We start from the raw sequence: 13,070 nt of genomic DNA on the forward strand, positions 1-13,070 counted from the left end.
TTTAAATACTATATAACCTCTTGAGTTCACTGTCTCAAGATATAACTTGAGGCCTAGTAAGATTAATAAAAGAATTAGGTATTTGTATGGGTAATGACAACATTTTTATAAGGGTATAAACTCTCCCACTTTGGAATAAGCCTGTCTGATAATGAATAGAGGAAAAACTTCCCTATGGGCAAGTTATTTCATGTCTGTGCACTACCGATATTTTGGCCTCTTCTTCTGTAGCATCTGGTACTGCCACTATAAAACAGTGTATTGTAGATGGACCTTTGAGGTGAAATCCTAGCTTTAGAGAAGATGATGGGAGTTTTGCTATTGACTTGAATAGTGACAGGATTTCATCCTGTTCTGATTCATTATGACAGTTTCTCTGTTCATACAAATACCAGACCTTCGAGCTGTTACTTGATTATTCTGTTTAGTCCCTTTTGTTGTCCGTATCATGGACCTGACTATAGAAAGTTCTGGCCCCAATAGTAATTTTTTATCCCTTTTGGAAGGAGGAAAAAATGGGTAGAAAATGGAGTATGGGGAAGAAAGAAGGAAAAGATGACCTCTAAGATGAGGAGTCCCTTCTTCAGTAAATTATAAAGGTCCTAAATTGGATGTAGAGGATTTTTCTCACCTGCTCTCTAGATTTGCCTCTTTTCAGATATAATGGCTTTTATATATCTAGTGCAGAAATTAGATACTTCCTGCCTGATTTTAAAAAACAGCAATAAAATAACTGACAATCCCATGCCACATTAATAAGCAAGATAGATCAGGTCACTTTTGTTTCCTTTTTAGATTTGGGAGAACTCTACTTAAACTATGGTGGGACGAATGAGCAGGAAGTTTAGGTGCCCTGGAAGAGTCCTCCATTTATCCTCTCCATGACAACTGCTGCAGGGGACCAACCTGGTGATGTACGTTTGACTGTCCTTTGCTAAAAGACCTTTATCAGTTAGGAATCTATCAAACCTGCTTTTCAGTTCTGCTCCGGGATTAGGCAGACAATTCTAGTTTCTAAAAATATACCTGCAAGGAGTCTTGTGCTGTTGTAGTTTAGGAGTTGCCACTACTAGATTTTTTTAAATTTATTTATTTATTTATTCAGATGTATGCATTGCAATTGGCTGCCCAGCTTTATTTGAACAGAACTCTGAAAACCTACTGTAAATATATTACAACCCTAACTACGTACTTAAATTGACTGCATCCATTATTTTGCAGTCATATTTACAAAGCAGTAAGCATATTAGTAGTGGAATTAGGTTATTCTTCCTATATTACATTTCATGTGAATAAGCAATTGAAAATAATTTAGTGAATAAGCAATTTTTTTCTAAACATCATTACAGTACAAGAGATGTAGTTTAGCATAACTATCTTTGATAAGGGCCCCTAATAATCCTGTTAAAGCTTTTTTAGTGTATTAACTTAATATCCTAATTCAGGAGACGTGAATAAGATTATTAACATAATTTTTTAATTTAAATTCGCATTATAATCCATGTGGGGGGAGTGTCGCAGAGTAAAACTACTGTAACAGATCAAAGTAGATATAAGAGAGTTGGGATGGGGAAGGCTTTTTATGAAAAGAACTTTTCTCATCTCTGCTGATTTGAAGTTTGATGACTTCCCATATCTAAGGATGAATAAGCAACCTTGTGGTTAATGCACTGGACTGGGATTCAGGAGAATTGGCTTCAATTCCTGTGGGATCTTGGGCAAGTCACTTTGTTTTTCTGTGCTTCAGTTTTCCTGTCTAGAAAACAGTGATTGTATTTCCTTACCTTAGTGGGGTTGGGTGAGAATAAATTCACCAATACAAGTGCACAGCTACCATAGCAATGAGGGCCATGTATGAATCTAGGTAATAGCTCTCCTGTTTTGCCTTCATCAGAATAGTGTCTTCCTCTTGCTTGCTCTTGATACTGCACCACTGTAATTAAATTATTGGTCCCTTGAAATGTCAGAATACTGCTTCTTAGGCCATGTCTACACTCACTGGGGATCAGAGCACTCTCCAGTACTCCACCGAAACGAGAGGAGTCAGGCAAGTTGACAGGAGAGCGTCTCCCAGTCCGTAAGTCGATCTAAGCTACATCGACTAATGTAGCTGGAGTAGCGTAACTTAGGTCGACTTACCCTGGTAGTGTAGACAAGGCCTTAGTGTCAAAGAAATCTCAAGACAGCTGGAGTTAAAATAAAATAAAATAAAGAGAATAAGTGGCCTCCTAAGACAGATGGATTGCACATTCATTCTGTGACTTTCTCCCGGTCTGGAGATTGACTGAGTTAACTACATTCGTTAAGGTGTATCAAATATGTGCAGTTTTAGGTGGCTGTTCTTTTTCATTATATCTCTTGTGACATTGTTGCTTCAGGGTGGAGGGGAGCATTCTGCAGTAAAATATAGAATGCAGTATATTTCTGAAAGTCTGTTGTGATGCAGACTTACTAGAGCATCAATATGTTTGCTGCTTCTCCCTCATAGATTTTCCTCCTCTGTACTGTTTGCCTATCATTTGGAAGCTCCTGGGCAGTGGTGAAAGCAGCCCTGAGAGTTTCCAAGGCCTCCACCTAGAGACTGTAGCGAAAATAGCATACACAAAAGGGAGGAGGCAAGAGAAAGCAGCACGTTCTGTAGACGTTGTTTCCCATTGCAGCACTGAAGGACTAAAATAATCCTGCCTTGTAATTGTCACTGGGATTCTAGTTACCATTTGAAAGAAAAGACTAGCATTCATTTTATTTGGGAACAAGGGTGTTAACACAGATGAAAATACACAAGCGAAGTAGTGCACTGCGGAAGATGAAATGCTTCCTCTGTCAATTCTCAAACACTATTAAATCCGCCCAGTCTAACACCAGTGCTTTGATGTCTGCCTCTTTCTTTGACCAAGGTATGGGAATACAGTATTCTTAACGGTGAGTTACTTGATTTAAAATGCTTGATTAGTTGCTTTGCTTTCAGTACTTATTTTATATAAATGTGCAGCTCAGCACTATTTTCAGGTTAATAATAGGAAAGCCTTTTTTTGATTACTTGTATAGGATACATATGTTTTGACCTTTGAGAATGAATAGCTCAAGCTTGCCTTATAAGAGACAGGTTCCTTAGATTCATTGTTATTTTTTTTTTAAATACGAGTTTTACAGACTTAAAGGAGTTGCTAATTTTCTGTTGTGATTGCAAATAAAGAACTTTCTTTTTTTAATTTAAAACTAAATTGATCCAAGCCGTTTAAAATACCTGTTTTCTGGATACTAGAAAAATAAAACACAAGTAGATGCAGCATTCAGAGTTTGAATGTCTTGTCACCTTCAGAAGAGCATGCTGTCTTTTCTTGGAGGGGGTGGGGATGCTAGCCCTGAAACTTCTTTCACTGATGGAGGTTCATGCAGCTGATTCTGTAAACAAAACAGGACCTGTGTCAGCTTGCTGGCCACTAATCAGACACTCACACATACACACAAACCTGTAAGGTGAGAGGTAATATTTAGACTGGGAGACCTCCTACAGGCTACTGGATGCATTTAGGAGGTGATTTCTAGGCTTAAAATTATACATCTATGTACAAAACGTAAAACTCTGGTGAAAAACAGGCAGTTGGTTTACCTTCATGAGCAAAGACCATAAGAAGCTTCTCTGAATGTATTTCAGAAAAATTATGTTCAAGGAAAACTGTTGGATCAACAAATTCCAGAAAATTCAATTACAATCCCCCCACTTAGAATTTCCTGGCTTCTATTGCTGTATATCACGATTGTAAGGCTTTCAACGTGGGGTCTTTATCCTTTCCCTTTTTTGAATGGCAGTTCTGCAAAATAACTTGTCATGAAATGCATCAAATGTGCATTAATTGACCTGACTTGCTGTTCTGATCATTCCTATAAACACACAGTTAGGCTTGCAAAAATATGCATTTTGGCGTGAATATGTAATATTTTCAAAGCATGCTTTTTCCTGGCCAAATAAGTACTGTGATAGCTTTACCCATGTCTTCTGCGGTCAGGTTCTAAAGCCAATTTTTACCTTTCAAACTTGCAGGTGCCATTCCAGGTTATTAGCAAAATTGTCTTCTCCTCATCATGGTTAGCTCAGTTGTCAGTGAAAATACTAGCAGCTCATTTTCCGGAATGCTTTTCAAAGTATATTTCATTCTGTACATTTGTTAGTATTCAATGTTTTCTGAAGCCATACAATATCCATTTTGACTTGGAATGAGGTGCCAAGGCTTTTATCTGATAAATATTTTCCTTTAATATTGCTTATTAGATCATATAGCTTTCTCAGACTTGCAAGTGCTTTACATTAACTAACCCTCAAAACAATCCTTTGCAGTAACTATTATTTTCCTGTTTTACAGATGGGGAAATAGAGGTTTTTAAATTTACTCACCCAAGATAACAGAGGGAGTCAGGATTTGAACTTGGGAATTCCTGGCTCCTACGTCTACTCATTATTATTTATTTGTATTACTGTAATGCCTTGGACCCCTAGTCATGGATCAGAATGCTAGGTGCTGTACAAACACAAAATAAAAAGACTGTCTCTGCCCCTTACAGTCTAACTTGTGAAGGGTGTGCATTGAACACCCATACTACTGTTTATTTACATAAATATTCTGAAATCTTTTTTAAAAAGTAATCTCAAACATCAGCATTAGTGAGAGGCAAATATCATTTTAGCCAGCAGTGAGGAGGAATGAATGGATATTGTTACTTTTAAAAGGGGGGAAAAATCAATTTATGAAGGATAAACTTATATTTTGTTAATGAGAGATTTAGAGCATAGTATTCCCCTCCCGCTCTTCCGCCTCCCCCCCCCCCCACCCCCCTCCCCGTGTGGTGTGAATATTGGTGTATTTAGAAAGAAGCTTACATCACATCTACATATTTAACTTTAGGATCATGTTAGTGAGAAATTTCATCAGCTCTGTATTTTCAGTTCTCTAATATGCGGCAGTGAACACTGCATATCAGAGAGCAGAACTGAGCTGTGCATCTAACATACTCCCATACATGCCAGAAGTCTGACTTTGCATCTTTTTCCTTGATATTTGGGGATTTTGCAGCTCAGTTTGGCCTGCATGTTTAAGCTGTCTTGGCATTGCACAATTTTGAGACAGTAGTCTATGCTTGTAATTGCAGTATATTGCAGTAAATAGAAAACAGGATATTTTGGTAATGCCCACAAAGGGCACCACCCATCTTTCTGGAATAACATCAGAATGATTTTTGCATAAGATCCACTGTAGGCATTTGAAAAATGTCTCCCTTCAAAATCACAGAGAAAAGACATGAAATTTCCTGTCCTCCTTTAAATGAGAGGGGCTGGGTACTTTTGGTGTCTGCTTTCTGTTCTCTTAACATGGATTCCTGACCTGCCTCTCTGCAGAAATCTCTGGATGTTAAGATATACATGGGACGTTTTGCTCAGTAGCATTCAGTATGCAAGGTAGCTCCTCAGAGCTCCAAAATGTAAAACAAGAAAGCAGAAAATATCAAGCAACAACAACAAAAATTATGCAGTGCATTGTTCATCTCCATTACACAAGAATGAAGAAAAAAGGATATTTTCTGCCTGAAAATAACTTACGTACTTTTTTTTCTGCCGGAAAGTCTTGTATTTGTTGCTCCATGATGAAGTGGAAAGTGTCTGCAAATTAAATATAATGTATTTAAGATATTATTCCTGGAATAAACTGAAATATCTCTTCTAGTTAATGGAGAATATACATACACCTACATATATAACGCTGTCCTCGGGAGCCAAAAAATCTTACTCCGTTATAGGTGAAACCGCGTTATATCGAACTTGCTTTGATTCACTGGAGTGCACAGCCCCGCCCCCCTGGAGCGCTGCATCGGGTCGTGTTATATTGGAGTAGAGGTGTATTGTGGTTTCATAGAAGGAAGTGTTTATAACCTGGTATACATATATTTATTTCTACACTGAAGTGCAAGTTCTGTTTCCCTCATGTACTTATTCTCTTGCTTCTGAAGAAAATAGTCTGGGTTTGTTAATCTCCAGAATCCACCAGGAAAAATACATACTATACTTTTGCTGGATATTTATTTTTTTCCCTCTGTATCCTTGCTGACACTATGGGTAGGTCTACACTTACCCGGTAGTTCGGCGGCGAGCGATCGAACTTCTGGGTTCGACTTATCGCGTCTTGTCTGGACGCGATAAGTCGAACCCGGAAGTGCTCGCCGTCGACTGCGGTACTCCTGCTTGGCGAGAGGAGTACCGTGGAGTCGACGGGGGAGCCTGCCTGCCGCGTGTGGACCGAGGTAAGTTCGAACTAAGGTACTTCGAACTTCAGCTACGTTATTCACGTAGCTGAAGTTGCGTACCTTAGTTTGAATTAGGGGGTTAGTGTAGACCTGCCCTAAGTCTATAGTGTATTGTGTATTAAAAACTAACTAGAAGGAAAATGCTTTGGCGATTGGTTGAGTTGGATCGGGGTGGTAAGTTTAAAGGTTAAACTTGAAACATTTTAAATTCTGAATGTTTTAAATTAATTTTTAATTTAATAGCATGTCATGTGTAGGATTCAGGAAGCCTAAAGGAATCCATGCACAACATTCAAAATAATTTATGTTTAGTTTTAATTTCTGCAGAGGAAAGATATAACTCAGATTAAAAACAGACGTGTATTTGTATATGTGCTAGGAATTGATATACATTGGTGGGTATGGGCTTAATTTTCACCCTACGTTTGACGTTTGACATTGCCTCTCTTGCAAGACCAGTTTATTTACATATTGTAGGCTAAATTCCATTCTTAAAGGGATGATTGGCAGAGATGAGTACCCAGTATATAGAATTACAAAACTTGCCCAATTTATATAGCACTCTCGAAGGGGGGGGGGGGGGGGGGGAGAACCTTAGTAAACAATTTTAGCAGGTAAAAACCCAATGTAAATCTGATGAGGAAGTAGTCTGAGAACAGTAATTCCTCTACCTCCCCCACCCCACCCACCCTTTTTTTTTATTTTATTTTAAGACTGGCATTTGAACTTAAGATCTTAACTTGAGTGTAGTTGTTCTGGTTCTGCTTCCTTGCATTCCTCAGATGCTGATGTTTGAGCATGTCCACCCTAGTAAAACAATTCTGCCTAAAGCTTTCCGATGTGTACATAAGGTCCTGAAGAGACAAGCTTTGAGATCAGTATGGGTAATGGGCATGTGTCCAGTTCTACTGTTAAAAATGAATGGCAGAGGTCTAGGTGAAATTAGCAGAATATATATGCAGATGTCAGTATTACCAGAAACACGTGAAAACCAATTCCTACTTCATATATGGCGTGGCCAGAGATTAGGGCTGTTTCTCAGTTTTAGTAGTAATAGATGACCAAAGACTCCTGAAACAGGCAGTGAGTATGACTGAATCTGGAACTATGATCTTTCTAACTCAATGAATGTGGAATGATTTTGAGATACTTAGCTTAACATTTTTTTGCTATTCCGCACCTCTTTACAAACCAAAACCAAAAACCCACTATTGCCGGCCTTTTTCTGTCTGAGCAAACAATTTTGGACATTTTCCCTGTTGTGAGCATTTTATTCAGAGAAAAGACTGATTTAGACTAAAATGAGCCTTTGTCAAGCTGTCAGGAAAGATTTTCTGTTTGTACTCCTTAACCATTTATAATTTTCTTGACTTTTTGAATAGATGTTTAGAAGAAATGCTGACTCATGGCTTTTTTTTTTTGTTGGTTATGCAGCGGATATAATTTCTACGGTAGAATTTAACCATTCTGGAGAATTACTAGCAACAGGAGACAAAGGAGGTAGAGTTGTCATCTTTCAACAGGAGCAGGAGGTGAGTGTTAACTGTTTAAAATAAGTTATGTATTAAAACTCTTCCCCTGTCTCCAAGTGACCGTAGGAGTGAGGTATATACTTGTATGAGAAATTGTGTAGTTGTATTATAAATATCTGATCATTCTAAGGTGCTGGGAGGATAAACAGTGAAACTCAAAAGCCGCTACCAAAAGAACTATCAAAATTGATTACATTATTAGGGTCTTTAATGGTCTGGGCCTGTTTTTAAATTGTAGTCTAAACACAGTTTATAGTGCTAACAAAATTGGACTACAAACCTTGGGGACCCCTGGAAGTGGTCACTTCAGATAGCATGCTGCCTTTTGGGGATGTTTCTTAATGCAGGTTTCAGCATAGGTGTTGGGAAATGAGAACTGACTTTAAGTGAGCATGTGGCCTAAGATGTCCCTTTCCACTCGAATATATATCAGGCAAAAATTGGTCAAGGTTCTTCTGTCAGCATTGATTCTTTGCAGCTTGTTTTGGGGTGATTTAAGAGCAGATTTTTTTTCTGCCAGCTAAAACTTATCATGTAAAGGTCTTAACATCAGAGGGGAATTCTCTCCTAAAACTAAACACAAAAGTTCCTTATGCTGTGTTTTGAACTGTGAGTAAGTTTTCCTTCCTGACTACAATGATTTTGCTCATGTCTAAAGATAACCGCTTATTTTAAGTAACCAAGCGTTTAATATCCTTTTATTCAGATTAGAATCTGTGGGTAGCTTACAAAATGCACCTATGACATAAGGTTCTTGCTTTAAAATGCAAGTTATTGCATATATATATTGATTTATTTTGCACAGTAGTCTGTTTAAATGCACTCAAAAATGAATGGGATTCCAAAACTATGATTAAGGAAGTTCTAAGCTTGGTTTTGAGACACTTTTTGGTCTTGAGCAAGGCACTCAACCTCAGTTTCCCACTTGTAAAATGGGAATATTACTTTCAGGGGGAGTTTTGGAGAGTGAAGTGTTTTTGAGGATGGAAGAGTAGTATTATCACTAATACATTGTATTGACTTCAGCTAGAGAGGCTTAGAGGATGTTAATAAGATCTCGTCCCTTGGTACTGTATCTAATTATCTTTACCTTAAATAAATTCCCGTGGCTTGTTGGCAGAACTTTGTATGTCTGTGCCTTTTCTCATTATCCTTGAGTTGGCTGACAAGGCAGTTTCCTGTTAATAGAGTTGCCAACCCTCCAGGATTGTCCTGAAGTCTCCAGGAATTAAAGATGAACCTTTCATTAAAGATTATCTCATGTGATGAAATCTCCAGGAATATGTCCAACCAAAATTGGCAACCCTACCTGTTAACCAAATTTCCCTTTGATCAGACGCTGCCCCAAAGTTAAATCTGCCACTGGCTCTTGTTCCTTTTAGCATGGCTCACAGATCTACATGGACTTTTTGCTGCTGAATGTGATGTAATCTCTCTGGCTTCTGACTTAACTTAGAGCTTAGTGATATTTAAATATACAGTAGAACTATACACTGATTGACTAAGAGGCTCACTGAAAATTACTGAATTCTATGAATTAGAGTAACCACAATAAAACAACCATAGTGCATTGCAGTGAACTTCACTTATTTGGAAATTTGTATTTTATTTTTAAGACTTCACCATGTACTGTAATATACCCTGTAAAAATAATGAAGTCATGCAGTGAAATTTCTGCCCTGGAGGCTTTTAAATCTTTGCTGAGAAGTGAGGAGACACAGCCACTCTGTGCAAATTATAAAGTGTGCAGATTAGTGAGATCCTATTGTTGGTGAATAATTGCAAGGGTTGAAGACAAGTTCATGTACATCAAGTATTTATTACAATCCTTGAACTCTATCCTTGTTCTGAATGATTTTAAAATTAGAGACAATCATAATACTTAGACCTTCTATAGGGCCTTTCATCTGTGGCTCTCAAAGTGTGTTACAAACACTAATAAATTGATTCTGGCATTGCTCCTATGAGATATTTAAAACTAATAGCTATGGGGACTAGAGAACTTGTGTGGCAAGAATAGTATGCAATAGAAATTATACAAAGCACATAGGTGACTATTTCACCTGCCTCTTGAAGATATGTAAAGCAGTTGAAAAGCATGTGAATGTCAGAGTTCTCGACTGATACACTAATTGTCTGAATTAAAGACGTAACTTTATATACAGTATTGAATACATTGTGAGTTAAACATCAAATTGCTGCCTATATGTAGTTAAGGAGGGATAAAAATGAGCATGGGGAAAAAATGCCTTGAAATAATGATGCCTATATGGATCAGTCTTTCCTATTCTGGAATATATATACGTGTGTAAATCCGCTAGTAAGAAGGGATGAAGACTTATGAACAATGTGTACATTACTGCCCTCCAAGTTATATTTTTAATGTATACTATACAGTATTTAGTTGAGATAGGGGTGTGTGTATATGGCTGTTGTCCCCCACAGAATCTATTTGCATCAGGTACAAAATGCTTTCCACCTCTTGCACCAGTGACTAATACTAGATAGCTGTGCCTTCGCTGTACAGGCGAGTCTCATCTTACACGGGGGTTCCATTCCGCGGTTAGCGCGTAAAGCGAAAACCACGTATAGTCAAAATTACGTTGAGTTGAATGGCGGGCGCAATCGCCCGCACTACAAGTACAGTATTAAAATTGTTCTTTTTTTCTTTTTTTTCCTTTTTGCCGACCGCGTAAAGCTGAAATTGCGCATGTTAAATGCGCGTAAGATGCGACAGACCTGTACTTAATTAAAAAAACAAAACAAAAAAACTTGCTGCCCTGATTTTCTTAGGTTGAAATTCTGATTTCATTTAAGCTCTCTGAGTACTTCACAAGCTCTGAGCTGTGGAAATGACTATCCAATAGAACAGGCTTACTTCTATTCAACAAAATAATGTAGAATTTTTTGGTTTAAGAGCCTTTTGTTAATCTTTAAAGGGGAAAGCAGGTCATTGCCAGTGTTGGCCTCTTTGGAAGTGTCTGCTTATGAAAGTCATTGCATTCATATTCAAATAAGTAATCTTCATTTTTGTGTGTGGATATAAGCAGTAGAGAGGCGTATTAATCTACTTGAAAAGCAAATCACTGCCTGCTTTCTAGCTAATAGAAATTAGTAAATATCTTAACAGTTGTATTATTATGTTCAGGTGGGTAACATTTTGTAATGCAAATTTGAGGCTGTATTTTGAAATTCTTCCAGACCAGCTTCAAAGCTAGTGAGTAGCTCAGCTAATACTCAGTCAAAACCAGAGAGGAAGCTGCTCGTCATTGATACCATTTAGAGGCATTTTGTATATAGACAAAGGATATGCTTTTGGAAGGACTTTAAGATTTGATCCCTCTGCTCCCACAGCATGTTTAACTTCTGCACTGATGTTTGGCTCAGAATGTCACAGCATATTAAATTGGTGGCATTTTCAAAAGTGCCTGAGTAAATTGGGAGGATAAATCCTATTAAAAGCCAATGGAACTTGTGCTCCTAAATCACTTAGGCATGTTTGACAATCCCACTCCATATGTCTAGCCAGTTAAGATATGGAACTCATGGTAACTGTTTATCCATGTAATATTAATAATCAGTACTTGCATAGTGCTTTTGTCTTTATAGCACTCCACAAACAATCCTCCCAGTATTCCGGTGGGGTACGTATTCCCATTTTAAAGGTAGGGGAGCTGAGACAGAAAGTTTGATTTAGCAGAGGCTGCAGAGAGTCAGCATTGGAATTAGACCACTTGGAGTTGGCATTCGAGTTAGGCAGTGCCTGGGGCCCTAATCTATACTTGGACCATGTCTCTTCAGAGAGGTGTAACTGACTTATTTAATCTTGCCATAATTGTGACCACACCATTAGCCAAAACTGCCTTACCTGTAAGATTTTTTTTTTTAAAGTTGCTAAACATTCAGAATATTTTTAATGATCTGTATGATTGAGTTGTATAGCCCACTTGGAAATAGGAAAAAAAAGTTTCAGACTGGCTTGAGTGTCATAGAAGTAGGAGGAGTAAGAGTCCCTTTTATTTCCCTGTCAATATGGGGTGGGTTTCCTAGAGAAAACTTTCTAGTGTTCATTCAGTCTGGTTGTAAAAGTCCTAAGCAATGAGAATTTCGCCACTTCTCTAAGGAGGTTGTTCTTCCACCACCTGCAACAACTTGTTTGCTTCCAGCCTGTGCAGAATTGAAACTTGTCTTTGGCAAATAAATCACTAGGGTCAGTTAGTGCCATCTAGTGGGGTTTCTCTGACTTTAGTCAGGACAAGTAGCCTTATAGCAACTTTGTTTAGCTGGATTATGGTTTTAATGTAATGTAAAATGCAGGATGTCCTTATTATAATTTACTGTTGGCTATACTGTAATTTGAAATCCACTACAGACGTATGCTTTTATGAATGTAGATATGCTAAATAAATAGCCTTTATACAAGCTAGTGTCCTAGAAAATTTAGCTAATTATTACCATCTAAAAGACTAAACAGATAGCGAATCTTGACTTTCCTAAGTAGGTGGTCTTTATAGTTGACTCTTGTAGTTCTGTACCATAATCTATTAATGCAGAATATATTGCATAACTCGTGAATCCTAGAACTGACACATTCAAATGTATTGATGTAGCATCTTAGCCTTAGATCATTGTGCATAATACTGTAAATATAAACATAAACACAAACTTTACATCAACACAACTTAGTAAAACAAATACAAATATTAAAAACCCAGGATTAGCCCTGTCCTAAAATCAGTTTCACCTTTTAAAATCACCACCCCTAAAACAATATACAACAATAAGATTAAACAATAATTAGAAGTACATTATTTCATTTGGGTCAAAAGTAGCCTCTCTTTCACATGTTTAGTTCTTATTTTTGCAGCTGGCCAGGCAAATAGACAGACAGCCCATATAACTGAAACATTTTCATTGCATAGCAAATATTCTGATTTCTAAGCTGATGATTCCTGGCACATAAAAGTTGTTCTGTGATGCTAAGGGGCATCACAAAACAGCTAGTCCTTTTAAGCAGTGTAAGGATTTTGAAGTTCTTCATGGCTTCCCCAAAGAAGTTTCCTTCACCCTTTCTCTTCAGGTTCCTTCCTAAATCAGCTTTTCTTCACTGCCAGCCCTAGCTGGGTCCCGCTAATTTTTGTCCACTTGAAATCCCCAGGACCAACCCACTAGTGGTTTAACTGCTTTTGCAATTTCTTGGCTACAAGTTGCCACCTTTGTTGTGCGACAAATTCTGTTGCA

The 13,070-nt window shown here is 37.8% G+C and overlaps 1 protein-coding gene across 1 annotated transcript in view; it reads left to right on the forward strand.

The window, feature by feature from the left end:
• The window catches only part of PPP2R2A (protein phosphatase 2 regulatory subunit Balpha), a 68,738-nt gene that overhangs the window by 38,027 nt on the left and 17,641 nt on the right, over positions 1-13,070 (forward strand). The window contains exon 3 of the mRNA XM_065399519.1: positions 7,732-7,829. Within this exon, the coding sequence (XP_065255591.1) occupies positions 7,732-7,829 (98 nt within the window). The remainder of the gene's footprint in view (positions 1-7,731; positions 7,830-13,070) is intronic.

Source organism: Emys orbicularis, chromosome 2 (genome assembly GCF_028017835.1).
Source record: "Emys orbicularis isolate rEmyOrb1 chromosome 2, rEmyOrb1.hap1, whole genome shotgun sequence".
NCBI lineage: Eukaryota > Metazoa > Chordata > Testudines > Emydidae > Emys > Emys orbicularis.